This window comes from Ambystoma mexicanum, chromosome 6p, assembly GCF_040938575.1.
Source record: "Ambystoma mexicanum isolate Mex_15411 chromosome 6p, UKY_AmexF1_1, whole genome shotgun sequence".
In the NCBI taxonomy this organism is placed as follows: Eukaryota; Metazoa; Chordata; class Amphibia; order Caudata; family Ambystomatidae; genus Ambystoma; species Ambystoma mexicanum.
In genome coordinates this window covers 777475761-777492679 of record NC_090935.1, presented here as the reverse complement: position 1 = coordinate 777492679, position 16919 = coordinate 777475761, and the positions used below count along the sequence as shown (strand labels likewise).

Sequence of the window (16919 nt, the reverse complement as noted above, 5' to 3'; positions counted from 1 at the left end):
GGATGCATGTGTGGAGGAAGCGGGTGACCATGTGCAGATGGTGGTGGATATGATATCATATGATATCATATGATATGATATGGCATTTGTAACGTGCCTATACACAAGTGTTTCAAGGCGCGACGAGGCAGGGAGGGGGGAACAAGGGGAGACAGACAACGATCCTACTAGGCCAGGTGTCATTCTGATCGCACAAGTGCATGGGTATGGGGGACAGGAAAAGTGCAAGGGGGAAAGGGAGAGGGGAAAGTGCAGTACAGGGTTAGTAAGGAACAAGATAAATAATAAGGGCCAGCTGGTGGCAAGTGAAAGATAAGTGCAGAGAAGTGCTGGGAAGGGGGGCTGTAGGGATACAGAGACAGTCCCGCAGTGCAGGGGTTGCCAGGAAGGCAGTGCAGGGGAGAGTGGCTGGGCCAAGGACCGAGATTGGTGAGTGGCCCAGTTGCTGATTCAGTACAGTTTCAGTGATTTAGCAGGGGAGAGGGAGAGAGAAAGCAGAAGCAAAGAGGAAGGTTTTGAGGTGCTTCCGGAACCGGAGATGGTTCTCCTCAAGTTTCAGGGAGGCAGGAAGGCTGTTCCAGAGGGAGGCCCCTGCTGCGGAGAGAGATCTCCCCCCAACTCGTTGCTTGGAGAAGCAGCAACCCCAAACTCTCTGCCGCTAGAGGTTCTGGAGGCTGCAGCTGCCCAGGAGGAATGTTTTCGCATCCTAAAGACCACCATGCACCAGGTATTGTGGAAGTGTGTGCTTGAATCCCTGGCCGGACGTACGCAAGAAGTGAAAGCGGTGCTGGAACAGCTGTGGAAGGTGAGGGAGGAACTATCATTCTCCGCCACAGGTCTCCTGCTGAGGGGCGACCGAATCGTGGTCCCTCAGGCCAGGAAGTATTAAGTCTGGCCCATCAGGGACATTAAGGGGCCGCGAAGAGGAAGGCTCGACTGTGCCTCAAAGTGTGGTTCCCCGAACTGGAGCGGCGGGTGGATGAGCATGTGGCCGTGTGCGTCTGGTGCCAGGCGGCTTTCCCCGCACAACGAGAGACCGCTATCGAGGTAATGCCCAGAGGTAGGTGCCTGTGGGAGGTGGTACACGTGGACTTTGGGTCCACCACATAGGGTACCCACTTCCTGGTGGTGGTGGACGAATACTCCCGCTATCTGGAGGTTACATTTGTCGACTTGGTGGCCTTTGAAAATGTGGTGATGGCCCTAGAGAAAGTCTTCGCCTCTCACGGTTATCCCCATACCCTGTGCTCGGACAATTGGAAGCCCTTCCAGGGTGAGCGGTTCATGCAATTGATGGACAGGTATGGGGTTCAACATCGGAAGATCACCCCGCTCTGGCCAAGAGCCAATGGGGAGGCCGAAAAAATCATTCGGCCTCTGAAAAAGACATTCCGAATAGCGCAAGGCCAGTGTCTGAGAAGAGCGCTGTACCAATTTCTGAGGGTCTACCGGTCCACTCCCCATATATCGACGGGGGTGGCACCGGCAGAAGCCCTGTTCAAGCGGTCCCCAAGGGGACTGCTGCCAGAGGTCATTGAAAAAGAACCAGGGGTTATTGACGACCAGCAAGTGGGGGGTGATCGCCGGCTGAGGACCGAGCAAGAGAATGCGAGGAATGGACTCTGCTCCCAACACCTGGCACCCGGGGATGAGGTGCTGATTCGAAATAGGCACCCCACGGGAAGCTGTCCCTACCCTATGAACCTGAGCCGCTGGATGTTGAAGCTGTGAAAGGCTCGATGGTGACAGCATCCGATGGCAGATCATCAGTTACCCCGGAACGTGAGCTTTTTCAAGAGACTGGGAGACACGAGAACTGATACACCCCAGGAGCAGGACAGTGTGGAGGTACCCGACGAGGGTGGAGGTGCTGGACCCTTACCTCCGTCTCCTGCTGAGGGGATGCCGGCTGATAGATCTCGTGTGCCGGAGGCGAGCAGGGGGTACCCCCTGAGGACAGGGCGAGGGAAACCTGTTCACCTCAGCGACTATGTGATAGGACAGGTATCCTGAACGACACGCGGGTTGTCGTAGTCATCAGGGGGACCCAGGGTGGCTGTGATTAAAGGGGTACCGCTGGGTGATGTGTTTTCATTACATTTGCGTTTTCAATACATTGGTTAATGTGTTTGGTTGTTGTGTGATTTTGTTCATATAAATTTGTTGTCCTCATGGAAAAGGAGGAGTGTGGTGCTGCCCCTTGAAGGGATGTAGCACGCTGCGGAGTGACGCTGCACTCCACCGCGTGCACTATAAATAAAGGGGGCTTTTCTTGCTGCGACAGTGCGACCGGGCAGCCCGAACACTACACAGACGTCTGCAGGCTGAGTCTGTGGGGGGTGTTGGGGGCTCACGGACATCGCGATTGCGGGCACAGGCAGACGACCCCCAACAGCATCCATGTCCATAAGTCTTCCCAGCTAATAATCTTAGCACATCAACATACCCTTTTACTTGTGCCACATTCAAAGCAGGAAGCTACTCGCCTGCGCTGTCTCTTTAAATATCTTGACCGGTGGAAGGAAATGTGAGCTCTAACGCCCGCCCTCCCCCAGCCAGACTTGAGTCACTTCGCTATTAGGTCGAGGGAGCAGGGCACGCCTTGCGACTTTCCTCTGTGGCAGCCCCTCGAAGCAACAGCCCCGTCAGCACAATGGCCCAGAGCTTTGTAGACAGCAAGATTCAGAAGGGGAAAGTCACTGTGTTTTTGAAGCCCTCCTGCCCGTACTGTGTCCGAGCAGAATGTCTGTTAAAGAAATTCAAGATCAAGCCGGACCATCTGGTGCTCGTTGACATCAGCGCTCACGAGGCCATGAACAGCATCCAAGACTATCTTCTGCAGTTAACAGGCGAGCGCACGGTGAGTGCTGGCTGCCAGGGCAGCATGAGTGCAGCATGAGTCACCCTGAGCAGAGCCCTTTGCATATTGCCAGAATGCCTTCGCTAAATTGGTGGAGGGGCGTTGTATCTAACCCGGTTGCCTTATTCATAACGTGGGGAAACGGCTTTTCTTTGGGGGGCTTCTTGGTCTGTGGTGGGAAAGAGGAGGCAGCGGCTTATTGTGAGTGACTCATTTCTGGCGTGCTGTGAATGCTGCATTTCCCGCTCCCCGCGCGCGTGTTCTTCTGTCGCTCGCAAGGGGACTTCCACGCGCTGCCTCCGTGATGTTGGGACAGCAGACGTGACTTGCAAAAAAATTAATAAAACGAGTTCTACACTAACGCACAATATGAAGTTTGCGGGGGAGGCGGCGCGGAATTTACGATAATCTGCCCTTTTGCACCGGTGCCCCCCCTTCACTAACAGTAGATGGCTTAACCGATACATTATATTATATTTCGAAAGGGAGTTACACATATGTTAAGTGTGTGCATTTTTGAGCACCTGGCGCAGCCTATCCCCGTGGCTTAGAAGAATGGGGAGGAGCCGTGTAAGCTTTGGATACTTGATTATTGGAGAGAGAGAGCAGGGTGGGCCAGTTTCCTGTCACCTTGCATCTTTCCTCTGGCGAACCACCTTCACCAGAGCCCCACCCGCCCTCGCCTCGCGCATCAGTGCCTTGTCTAGAATAACTCCATACATGCTTGTTTGTACATCATGCGAGGGCACTGGCGGTGTTAAGTACTTGTAGGTTTTGTTAAGAACAGTGCTCTTGTTTCGGGTTGGCTGCGCTGTGCTTTCTTCATCTGCTGTTATGTTTGCCCCGCGATTAATTTCTTTAGCACACGAACAAACTCGCTTTTCTTGTTAAGGGCCTCGCAGACGCTAGCGTTTCAAACGGGTGTGCTCGGCTTTTGCCCGGCTTTTGCCCGGCTTCCTTTCCCGCTTTCCAGGAGAAGGCAGGGGAGAGCCGTCTCGCGGATTGGCGAGAATCGGCGCAAAACATTACGCGGCGTCGCCCTGCGCTGGCGCGAATCTGTTGTATATTGATGCTTGAAGGAAGACAGGAGCCAAGCAGGGGTTTCACCAGTGCTTTATTTCTGGTGGTTAATCTGGACAATTCTCATACAAACAATGCCCTAAATGTCGCAGCTTTAATACTCTATTTATCCCGTGCTCGGAGGACCCGGGAAGACGCAGCTGTCCGCGTCCTCAGCTCGTCCCGTAATGCGCGCGTAGCGCGCGGGGGCGGAGCTGCGGGCGCGAGCGAGATCTCGCGAGAGCGGGGCTCTCGCGACATCTCTACACACCTCCCTTTTTCAATGCGAAACGGGTTCACTGTAACAGTCATTGTATCTCACCGGTCTTCGGTGCTCCCTTCTGGGCCTCTCACAGGTTGCAGGGCACGGTCTCTGCTGAACCGGTTCTGGACTCGCATACGGTCCTTCTGGTTCTGTTTCGGTTTCATCTCTTTCTCCGTCGCTTCCTTCGGGTTCTCGTTCCTCGTTTCTCTCTTCATCTCTTTCGGTTTCTATGCGGGGCGTCTCAGAGGTCCTCGCTTTTTCTTGCCTTCGCTGGTATAGTGCTACCCTTTCAAAGTTCCACGTGCGCCCGTCTTCTGTGCGGACGTGATTGGTTCCTTTGTGAGTTACCTTTATGGGCTGACTATACCGGGATCCTGTGGCTTGATCTTTTCTTGGCAGTTTGATTTTGACCCAGTCCCCTTTTTCTATGTTGGGCGCTTGCTTCGTCCTTCTTCTTTCGTCACTCCACGATTTCATGCGTGTCTTGTTTCTCTCAATGCTCCATACCACTTCCGTCATGTCAACTGCTTCATCTTCTCTTACTTTCGACAGCCATGGTGGAATGAGTGGTGGATGCCGCACTCCTCCCTCTCAACATTTTGAACGGGGATACTTGAGTAATTCCGTTTGGCGTGAGCCTGTGGGCCGCTATGGCTTCTTTGGTGGTTTTGAGGGGGTCTATACCCGACGCTGTTGCCAGTTGGATGGCCCCCTTTATGAACCTGTTCGCCCTCTCCACAAGTCCATTCGCTTGGGGGTGATACAAGGCCACCTTCTTTTGTTTGATGTGATTCCTTCTTAAAAATTCTTCCATGTCTTTGGAAACTAGTTGCACTCCATTGTCTGTGACGACTTCTTTGGGGAGGCCTTCCCTTTGGAAGATTTCAGTGAGTACTTCAATGACTGTCTCAGTGGTTATGTTTGGGACAAACTCGGCTTCCACCCACTTGGATAGATAGTGCTGGTCGACTATGCCGTATTTGTGTTCCGTCTCCATCGCCTCCAGGGGCCCTATGAAGTCTATGCCCACTTTGGACCATACTGCTTCTGGTATCTTCGTGGGTATGAGAGGTGCTTGGCGAACTTTAAGTCTTTTGTCGCTGTTTAGGCATTCATGGCAGCGCTCTATCATGGAGCGTATTTCCTGGTCCATGGACGGCCACCAGTAAGCTTCTCTCACCCTGCGGCGGGTCATCGTGTTCCCGAGGTGTCCCGCGTGGGCCCTGCAGAGAATTGTGCGCCTCATTCCTGTGGGGGGGATGATTTGGTCCATTTTCATGATTATCCCCTCTGTTTCTGACAACTCATCTTGCACCTTCCAATATGGTCTCATGCCTTCTGGCAGTATTTTCTCATTTGGCCACCCTTCTCTGATCCATTTGCGAATCTTAGCCATGGTTGGGTCATTCGCATCTTCTTCTTCCCAGTGTCTCTCACGGAGTTCCAGGTAGTTCGGGGCCCTTATGTCTGAGATGGATGCGACAATGCATTCTCCGTGTAGGAACGTGGTAGCCCTCTCCTTGTTCTCTGGCAGTCTCGACATGCAGTCGGCTTGCGAGTTTTTCCAGCCTGAGATGTGATGGATTTCAAATGTGTATTCCTGTAGTTTCGCTGCAATGCGAGCTAGTCTGTGCGTGGATGCTTTGGTGCCTCCCGGACTAAGCATGTGGATGAGCGGCTTGTGATCTGTCACCAGCTTGAACTTTGTGCCCCACACGTATGTTCTGAAATGTTCGACTGCCCATGCGCATGCTAGCATTTCTTTTTCAATGGTAGAATAGTTCTGTTCCGCCTCTGATAGTGCCTTTGACGCAAAGGCCACCACATGTTCGGTGTCACCTCTCCTCTGCGTTAGCACTGCTCCTAGTCCGTACGCACTGGCGTCAGTGGTAATGACCGTATCCCACTCTGGGTTAAAAGGTTGAAGACATGGGGCTTTCATGATATGTTGCCTTATGGTGTCCATCGCCCTCTTCTGGGGTTCCTTCCACACGAATTCTGTCCCTTTTTTGAGTAGATCGCGTAGGGGTGAGGTTGTTTCTGAAAACTTCGGTATGAATTTCGCATAGTACTCCGCCAATCCTAGAAATGACCTCACCTCATCTTTGGTGGCGGGGTCAGGAGCTTTGATGATGGCTTGCATAAGATTCTGTTTTGGACTGATTCCTTTTTCCGAAATCTTGTACCCCAGATATTCAACTTCTTTTACCCCAAATGAACATTTCTCATGACGTAAGCGCACTCCTGCTTCTTGTAGCTTGTTGAGAACCAATTTGAGGGTGGTGTCGTGCGTCTGTTTGTCCTTTGCGTAAACCAATATGTCATCCTGAAAGTATACCACATTTTTGACTTTCCTTAGCAGGACGTCCATCATGCGTTGAAAGGCAGATGCGGCCGATGACAACCCGAAAGGCATTTTGGTGAATTGAAATGTGCCAAATGGAGTGATAAATGCCGTAAGGGGTTTCGATTCTTTGTGCAGCTGTATTTGGTCATATGCATTTCTCATGTCTAGTTTGGAAAATATTTTGGCCTCTTTCATTAATAAAATGAGTTCATTTATGCTTGGGAGCGGGTAATTGTCCGTGATGACTTCTAGGTTGAGGCTGCGTAGGTCTATGCACACCCTTAATTCCTGTGATTGGGGTTTCTTTATCAGGACGACTGGGCTCAGCCATTCGGACGCTTCAATTTCTTCTATCACTCCTTCCTTCTTCATTTTGTCTAGCTGTTGTCTAAGGGTGTCCCTTGCTGTGGCCGGTACTGGTCTCACTCGGTGCTTGACAGGGACAGCATTTCTTTTGAGCACAATTTTGTGAATAAAACTTTTAATGTGCCCCGGCTCCTCCGAGAAAAGTGTTGGGTAATCGCTCTTGACAACGGATCCGCTCCTCGTATTGACTGATAGAACTTGCTCTTCTGTGCTGGGATCTAGTCTGATTTTTAATTTGTCTTGATCATCCCAGCCCAAAACTGCAGGTCCTTCGTGGCTGAAGTAGACCCTGGTGATGGTTTCTCTTCCTTTAAATTCGACTTTGCTGTTGATATACCCTAGCAGTTCGACTGAGGCCCCACCAAACACCGTGGGCTTGTGTCGTGTGGTGAGTACTTCCACTTTCTCTTTACCCACCATTTCTTTGTATGTCCGAAGGGGTAAGATGGTGAGGTCTGAACCGGAATCTGCCATGACCCTTGTCTCTCTTCCATCGACTTTGATCACGCAGTGGGGCTTCTCTCTCCTGGTTCGTGTGCTGTTCACCATAATGACTGTGGGTCTTCCCTCCTCAGCTGAAGAGGATTCTCTTTCCCTTGTGTGATCTGTGGTAAGGCTGGTGACTTTCTTGTTCCTCCATCGACACACTATTGAGAAGTGTCCTATGCGTTTGCAGACGGAGCACTCTTTGTCTCTGTCTGGGCACTCTCTGTCAAACGCCAGGTGTTTGGTGCTGGTGCACCCATGACACTTGAGGGGTTCTTTCTTGCTGTTTCTTACTTCTCTCGTGTCCGGTGCAAACTTTTCCTTTCTTGGACGGAATCCCACCGCTTGTATTTCAGTGGGAACTTGGGCCCCTGTAAACTCTTTCCTCCTTCCCACCGTTTCCTCTACTGCTCTGGCGATCTCAACGGCTTTCTCTAACTGTAGCTCTTTTTCGAGGATGAACTTATCTTGGACTTTCCGACTGTTGGTGTGGACAACTAGCATGTCGCAAATACGGTTTTCCGCATTGGTGCCGAAGTTACACAGGGCTGCCAGTTCCCTTAATTTAGTGACGTAGTCATCAACGGGTTCGGACTGTTCTTGTTTTCGAGTGTAGAACCTTATTCTATGGAGTACTGTGTTCTCTTTGCTGGCGAATCTCTAAATGATTCTTCTAACCGCCTCCTTGAACACATCATCATTGTCATCATCTACCAGAATCGGGGTAAGGCCCTCGAATATTCTTTGCCCTTCCACCGCTAGGGCATTGAGTAGCATGGCCCTGTGTCTCGCCGCTGAAAATCCTGCACCACCCATAGCCTCCACGTATGTCGTGAACAGGGGCTGCCATTGTGGCCAAGGAATGGTAGGCCTACCTGGCGTTTGTAGAAAGGGTGGCGGCGGTGTGGCTCCCTGCATGTTTCTTGTGGTGATCCTCGTCGCCAATTTATGTTGTATATTGATGCTTGAAGGAAGACAGGAGCCAGGCAGGGGTTTCACCAGTGCTTTATTTCTGGTGGTTAATCTGGACAATTCTCATACAAACAATGCCCTAAATGGTAAGGGCCAACGTGGCCAACAGGGGCAGGGCTGCAGTAGCCTTAATGTCGCAGCTTTAATACTCTATTTATCCCGTGCTCGGAGGAGCCGGGAAGACGCAGCTGTCCGCGTCCTCAGCTCGTCCCGTAATGCGCGGGGGCGAGCGAGATCTCGCGAGAGCGGGGCTCTCGCGACATCTCTACAGAATCCGAGACACAAACACTCTGCCTTTGAGTTTGTGCGCAGGTCACAGGTGTGTTGATGAGGCCAGCTGGGCTGACCTAAAATCTTGCTGTTAGTTCATTGCACTTCGCATCAAAAAGATTTGTAGGGTAAAACTAAAGACTGAACACCGTGCACAGCTCATGCCGTTGTCGCCCAGCATATGTCGTCTGACACGAGTAACATAGGGTCATGAACCTGGGTTTACCATGTAGCGCCCCTTCTATACCAGCAGCCTTAGAGTTCGCTCAAATTATGCTAATACAATTGGCACATTGGTTTACAATCTGGAACGCTAATACACTGACTGACTATAGAGGGGCTATATGTGATTTGTTTTTATTTCAATGGTGGCAAATCCCTCCCTTGGTTTAAATATGTGTAAAGCGTATGGTTTGGAACACAAGCCGAGAAGCACTATGGACTGACACGGTGGGCAAAATTAAACCGTTTGAAGAACTTCCTTGTATTACTAGGTTTCAAAAGGCAAACTAGATGTATGTCTTTCTCGCCCTATCATTGCAATATATACAAGCCAAATCGCATCTTGCCCTGGCTTCTTATCTTTGATTTCCCAGCTGCCCCGAAGTTTAGCCTTGGCATTTTGCCCCTGGCTTCGTTCCCTGCCCATTGCAGAGCAGGCAGCTTGACCAAATGTGCTTTCTGTCATCTGCGAGAGGAAGATGGAACTCCCTTTCTATGTGTGTCTTTATCTGAAGCGCCTGTTTGTATCAGAAGTGACATGATACACAGAAGCAAAGCTTTCAAATGAATGCCATCGAGTCCAGCGCCATTGTTGTTAGCACTACCATATTTATTTATTAAAGGAAATAATTATTGATGCTTTTTACGGGAGGAAGGAATTGGTGATTTCACTTCCTATTCCGATAAATTTGTATGGAACGTTGTTTTTATCTGATGTCTTAACCTGGGCTATTATGAAGCGTTTAGCAGCCTGACTACTGCTACTAAATGCTGCTCTTCATTATCTCGATACTTTTACTATGTACATGTTTGACTCTAAATCTTTCTTTTAGATGCTGTGTATTTGTTTAAATGCTTTAATGGTGAATAAGATCAAAAAAGGCACACTTAAGTTTCCATCATGACCTACCACCTGCCACGCCTTCCTTGAGTCTTGACTTTTCTCTCGTGAGCTATATTCGCAAAGCTATAGCTGGAGAGCAGCCCTCTGGGAACCCTCTCCTCAGGCTCGGACATGCCTATAGGGCAATAGGCCAATGTCTGAACCAAAAACAGAAAAAATGCTACTCTGGGCCAGCTCATTTGATCAAAGTGGGCCCCTTTTTTGGCCAATGGGGGCCAGTTTGAGTTAATTCACTCTGCGGCTAGTAGGTTTGACCAGTGTTGCTGAATAAATATTTTTTAAAAGGTCCAATTTGCATCACACTTTATATATAAAAAAAAAAAAAAAAACTCCCCTTTGGTTACTATTTAAATAGTGTCACAAAAGGAATGAATAGCCATTTGCAACTGTGGGCCACCTTTTCATCAGTGCCCGAGACAATTTTATATCCCAGTCAGACTGTGGCTCTCCCCCTTGAGGGGGTGGGGTTGATGGCTCGCACAGCTCCATGAATCTGTTTGGACCAGCAGTGCACGTAGTACCAGAGGAAGAAACTGCTATTACTGTCTTTTAATGTGTCTGCACAACTAGCTGCAAATAAATAATTATAATATAAGATTTGTACTCCCAACATTAAAATAGTCCCACGTCAAAATCTTATCTGGAGCACTGGGTGCCTGCCTATCAGGTGTCACTTATGAAAAGAGTATGGCACTGTAAAGTGACGTCTGAAAATGATGTCACTGTTCTAAGAACGTGCTTGATCCGCATAACTCAATGGCAGGACCTCAGACCCTGAAGAGGCCATGCATAGGTTGTTTTGATCATTATATTTTTTGAACTTCGTTTTCATTTGGGGAAAACTTAATTATGAATGGGCACACATTATTTGGCAATTTTTGTGGTGTACGTGCAAAATTGCAAATCTGCCGGGCACAATGCAATGTGTTATTCCTGGCCGGTGGCTGTCTCACCCCGACGATGGTGCGATGGAGTGAAAGGTAAGTGTATTTTATGTACTAAAACATGGAGGTGTTGTGCAACAGTATAGACACATAAGCAGCCTCCATTAAGGCACACATGCCCTGTTTCATTAGTTACACTGGTCTGGCGTTTGCACATGTGATCAGATTCCCGATTAGAAATCCCTACCTAGCACCTTCTGCCCTCACATATGAGCCGAGAGAGCAAGAGATGTGTGAGGCCTAAGTTTTCCATACATTACAGACAGGGCCTGCCTTATCTGCGGCAGTGCCCTGGCCGGCGTCCCCGTGCTAGGCCACTTAAGCTTTTCGAAGTTTTGTGATCGCCACAGAGTGTAACACCTTTCAGAGGGATACAAAAACGCAGATCCGTGCCATGATGCGTTTTTACGAAAAAGTCAAAACAAATTATTAGGAACTCGCATTTTATTTACTCAATTTGGCACACTTGTAACTCCTGTGATCTTGGACAAACTGGAGGACTAGGTTACACAATGGTGAATGATTAGTGTTGTGATAATTGGGTTTTGTCCCCCCCCCCCCATCCCACTGCACTGCCATTTCAGAATTTGGCGAGCAAATTATGTGTCAAATTCATTAATCCATTCAAGAATGCAAAGTAGTCATGTCAACTATGAACAGGGAGCGGAGGCCATATTGTTGAACCATTCATTCCTGGTGATATTTTCTTGCATGTGAATATGCAGCCTTTGTAACAAAAGGGATAGCCTGTGGTTGGGCAGGATGGAGAGGCTTAGCTGATGCTTTGTACAGGGGGGTAGTCCTGTCCTCAAACATTTGAACTACAATGAATTGTTGTAGTGATGATTCTAACATACCTCCATATCGGTGCTAATACATCTACATAAGTATGCATCATTGGAGGAAAGTTCAGATCCAAATACTGGAAACACAATTGCAGTGTCCTTTATTAATTAGGCCACATATATAGACATTGACAATCAAATGTAAATAGAAAATAAAATGGGCAGCCCCTCTCATCACAACCATGCACGTGGCCATCAATCAACTTGGAGCCTTGCCGTGCTGCCTAATGGGAGTCCCTGACGACTTTTAGGGATGATTTTGAGCTCTATCCGAGCTACGCAAGTTCCCCAACTCTAATGGATTTTATTCCAGTTTCAGGGATATCGAATTTTCTCACGACGATTACCCAGACTTTATGGAAGTGCAGCAAACGTTATTGGAGTGGTTCTTTTTGTTCTTCTCTGGGACTTTGCACATCTGCTTGAGTGGTTTCTGTGAAAACACTGAGAACCTCATGCATGTTCACTACATTATACAAGGATCAGGGGTGTTGCTAGGTCTGGAAAAGATCCTGGGCTACGCTAATGTCTGGACTGTGGGGACTCGGGGCTAGCTAGCCTTTTGGTTGTAGCCCCTGAGCTTTATCCTGGGCTACAATATAGTGCTGCGGCTCTCCTGTTGATTTCATGTCTGCTTGGAAGTGCCCTGGCTGGCAGGCCAGAGTAGTAGGCTAGCTCTCATATTTTCATCTTTTCTATACACACCAATCTGGAAAAAATGTGCAATTTGCACAACCTTTCTGAAATGTATCTTTTGCGACCATGCAAAGAGAAAATAACTCGTTTTTTAGATTCAGAACGGCATGTTTATTTTCATCACCCAGAAAACCCTAACATTAGGTGATCCACCCCCCTACAACGCTCGCTTGCTTAGTGGCTCTCATTCAGCTTGGCGCGCACATGACAAAAAAACGGAGCACACACAGGGATTCTATTGCCACACACAGCTTAAGAAAACTGGAGGGAATTTGAAGTTTTAGGCCAGGGAGACTTGGATGCCCTCGGAGAGCTTCTCATTTAGAACCAATGTATAACACCAGGCACACCTTTCCTTGAATAAATATCGGTGATGATGTTATGATAATCTAGTTTGATTTGATAGCTAATAGCTCTAAAGAAGTTTGAGGTGCGGGGGAGATAGTCTCAACCTTGGCACCTGGGTTGGGGATTTACATCCTCCCTTTTTTCAGCTTCTTATTTAGAGCCAACTTGATTTGTTTTATGTTTCTGATTAATCATCTCTTACGTTTTCCCGTATCCAGATAGACATAGAATAGTTCGTTTTGTCATATTCTAACTCCCGACTCCTACTGCTCCTGGCTGTTACTGTGCAACGTAATAGTACTCTATCAACCCCAGAAGGATGAAAGGCTGAGTCAGCCTTGCTGAAATATGAACGTGAAGGCTGGCACATGAGTTCAGCTTTTAACTCACTGAGCTATCCGGTTGCGACATAGTATGCTGTTAAATCAATTGTGCAATTGAACTAATTTCTTTTTATCTACCCACCGTTCTCAATTTCCGCCAGTCCATTAAAATATATATATTTATTTCAGTTCTAATGTCACGTTGGTTAGTGGGCCATGGCACATTCCTCCTGCTTCTCAGCACTCTAATACTTCGTGTTATATTAATGAATAATGTCACCTCAGAGTCAGTACATTACCAAATGCTGTGGTATTAAGGAGAAATGGCGGGTCAGACAGCTCAGCGGGTTAAATGCTCGCTCCTGCAATGCATGCATGACCTGCCGGTCACAGGTTTGAATACTAGCAACGCCTGCCCAACCTTTCATACTTCTAAAGTCGGCAAGTGAGTATTAACTTTAGTTGCCGGGTATTAATAATTGTATGTGTTTATGTGCTTGGGTGAAAGTGACATGTAAATTTATACATTTCTAAATGTTACCATCAATAAATCCAAGCCTGGGCTCAGAATGTCAGTCTCAGACTAGTTCTTTAAGTGTGGCTTCCGCGACTCTTACTCAACTATCCAATCAACTTCAGACATGCCTGTATCCTATCCAAGCGTTTCTTTGCTTCATTGAGCTGTGTGAATCCTATTTTATTCTCGCTTGTCTGGAGCTGAATGAGACTTGGTTTCGAATGCAATGTTAGTGAGATGGTGCCTTCACAAAGGTTTCTGGAAACAAAAAGGGGGTTGTACAGTTGACACAGGCTAACTTGCAATTTGTAGTTCAGCTGTAAGTGCCCCCCAAAAACCCCTCAAATTGAACTCCTACACACTCTTCTGTTCTCCATCTGGTGGCAATGAACCACCAGATAAATACCTATAAAAGAACTCCCAGGGTACACTTTCTCTTGCAAACTGTGTAAGGCAGTTGTGGTGTGTGTGTGGTGCTCAAAGGCAGGACTCCTGCCAGAGATCTTGCAGGAAACAGCGGCAGAGAGTCCAGGTGACAGGGAGGTGTCTGTGTGCAGAGCACAGGGGCACCGCGGGAGATGCAGCCACGCTCCTTTTGTAGGCAACCAACAGCCATCCCTGTCACTACTGGAGGATGAGGGGTGTAAGTGTACATCAGCAAGTCTCCCCACAACATGTGCTCTAAAGTGCGTATACGCTTAAAGGTACTGTATGGATGTGTTCTGCCTGAAAGAGGGTGGCGATAGTGCCACCCACCCGCGAGGCCTCTGCTAGTGGGGGGCTGATGTGGGTTGTCTCCCCCCCCCCCCATCATAACTGTTCTGTGAGTCGGTGATGGTGAGACGCATCCGGGTTGCCTGGAGTTGGCCATGAAGGCCGCCAGATCTTCACGTCACAACCCAGACGATCGTCGTGTGCACGGGTGCCCAGGCACCCACCGCAGCAGGGAGTCTCCCTCGCACAGGGACGCCAGAAGTAAGAGAGCTCACTGGCGTCCATCTGAATAGTGCGCTGACTCCAAGGAACATTGCAAAATGATAAAAGCTTTTAACATTCCGAAATGCGAATTCTGACCCTGCCCTGTACCACCCCCCCCCCGCGCCGCCCCCACACGCCCCCGAACAACATGAACTGAAGACAAGTTGCCACCTTTCCTTGAAGGCACCCATGTTATTCTAAACACAATTATGCAAAGTCTTCAGCCTGCTGCCATTTCCACGCCCTTTCACTTTTCTTTCCTAATGTATTTTCCATTTCCATACAGGTCAGTCCGCAAGAACCTTTTTTTTAAGTAAAACTTGTTTAATAATGATGCCGGCCATACCGCAACTCGCCCTCACTTGAATGTTGTCCAGCCCCCCCCCCCCCCCAGCTTTTGACTTTTTCAACATCCATAGAAACACCCCATGCTTTGAATAGACTTTACTGGTGTCTACTTCCCGTCAACCCTCTTACCCCCCCTCCCCCAAATAATGGTCCTTTCCACTAACAAAAATGGTCTTACCCACCTTAGACACTCAACAAGATGAGGCATGGTCTGCTGAACTGGGAAACATGTCCTGATAATACGAAAATCGCTCCCTACCCCACCCCCCACACAGAATGCATGTATCAAACTGTTCAGGCCCTATGCTGAAGCTCCTAGTTTGGATCCTTATTTCACACCCATTTTGATGGGGGGAGGGAGGGTGCGACGACGTGTCCGAAGCTTGAAACCCAGCAACCAGTGGCGGGTGTGTAAACGCAACAGAAGACAAAGGGAAGAGCAGTTTCCTAACGATCTGTCACCAGACCCGTCACTGTGACTAGGCAGTTTCTCCTGTTTTCTGAGGTTCAGTGAACTCTCTGCTGCCACAGAGAGGCAGGCAGCGCCGAGTCATGTCGTGCAATAATGCAAACTTTACAGGACATCATGGCGAGCAGAGACAATTGTGTGATTTGTTGCAACTATAGATTAGTTTTGTTCAGCGAATAGTAAGGTCGCATATCTTTTTAAAATAAGATGTTTTTAATTGTTACTCCAAGGGCGTAATGGAACACTGTAAAAATGCTTGGAACAGTGTAAAATACAAAACTAAAATTGGGATTGGGGGGGGGGGGGGACCAAAAAAGGAAAAAAAAACAATCTTAATGAAAGTGCCTCACCCTGGAACCCAAAGTCAAAGCAGAAGTCGGAAGCGGCTTCTTTAATCTGGGATCCTAGTATCGCGTCATGCAGCATCTGTCGTTCTTGCACAGAACCCCCACCCGCCCCCAATGTGACTACACCAGCAGCTTAACGTACATCTCCCAGACTACCTGACAATCTACATTGCAGTCAAAAATTGGCAGCAAGGTTCTTGCTGATCTTAGAGAGATGGGGACGCAGCACCCTGGCACCCCATAACCTTCACTGTTTCTCCGTCAAATGCAGGATCCACTTCTGCTTTGCCCGCTGTTCTTTCCACGATGTGGGAGAGTGGTCCTCACCATCTCTTGCCTATCTAACGGGCTCCCTTTACCAAGTAATGCAGCTCTATTAAGTCTCGTGCTCCACAGGAAACTGCAAGGAAGTCCTCCTTACCAGGAAATCCCCCAAAACCTGGCTTTTCGCTAGCTGTAAAAAGGAAAATCGTGCTGATTGTATCCAGCCTCTGTAGCAGTGAAGACCTTCATCCACACTCTCTCCATAATGGACATGGATTGCCGAGAGCATCATCACGCCGAGTCCCAGGTTTGCCGAAGGGCAACTGGAACATGCCTGATATATGGCACTCTATTATCATAGCAGAAATAAGCCAGCAACACTATGCCCTGGTTTTATTGGCCCTGGCCCGGGTGAGGAGCACCCTTTACATTTTATTCTGGGTCAGTAATGGGCAACACTGGAACCACCCCACCATCCAAGACCAGCTGTTGGTGAGGCATTGAGCAACCTGTGATGCAAGTGTTAGTACAGGAGATGGGCCACAATCCTGGGTTCCCGATATTACATGAAGCATAGTACATTGTAGGGGGAGTTTTTATTTTTTACCCTTGCAGTTAATTGTATTGTAAAAACATTTAAAAAAAAAAAGCTTTCACGCATTCTTCCCATCTCTGCTTGCCCTTTTCCTATTCCTAGTACACTCATTTTCTGTATTCAAGGTAAAATATATCCCCTTTTCTTGTGATCCTCAAGAAGGTTCCGCAAAAAACACCTTGAGCTTTCCCTTCGCTGCTTCACAACCTCCCAATACACATTTCATTTTGCCTTGCATTGGCAGCTGCAGTCTGCCCTTCCCGTTGCCCAAGTCAGTCATGCAGTAAGTTTCAATGGTCCAGTACAGTATCTGCCTGATGGTCACTTTACTTTGTTGGTTACCAATATGCACACCCATGAGGGACTTGTCAGGGGCCTTGCTGATAGTTCTAATATCTTGAAGCTTACTCCATGGCAGCTGTTGTTCTTATGGGCTATGGCAGCTCTATAATTTCCTCTGTGGCAGTGTTCCAATTAAATGGGCAACACAATTA

At 48.4% G+C, this 16919-nt stretch overlaps 1 protein-coding gene across 1 annotated transcript in view; it reads left to right on the top strand.

Moving 5' to 3' along the window:
- Positions 1-2282: 2282 nt before the first annotated feature.
- Positions 2283-16919, top strand: part of GLRX (glutaredoxin) — a 127176-nt gene continuing 112539 nt past the window's right edge. Inside the window, exon 1 of the mRNA XM_069627652.1 lies at positions 2283-2860. Coding sequence (XP_069483753.1) covers positions 2654-2860 — 207 coding nt within the window. The 5' untranslated portion in view covers positions 2283-2653. The remainder of the gene's footprint in view (positions 2861-16919) is intronic.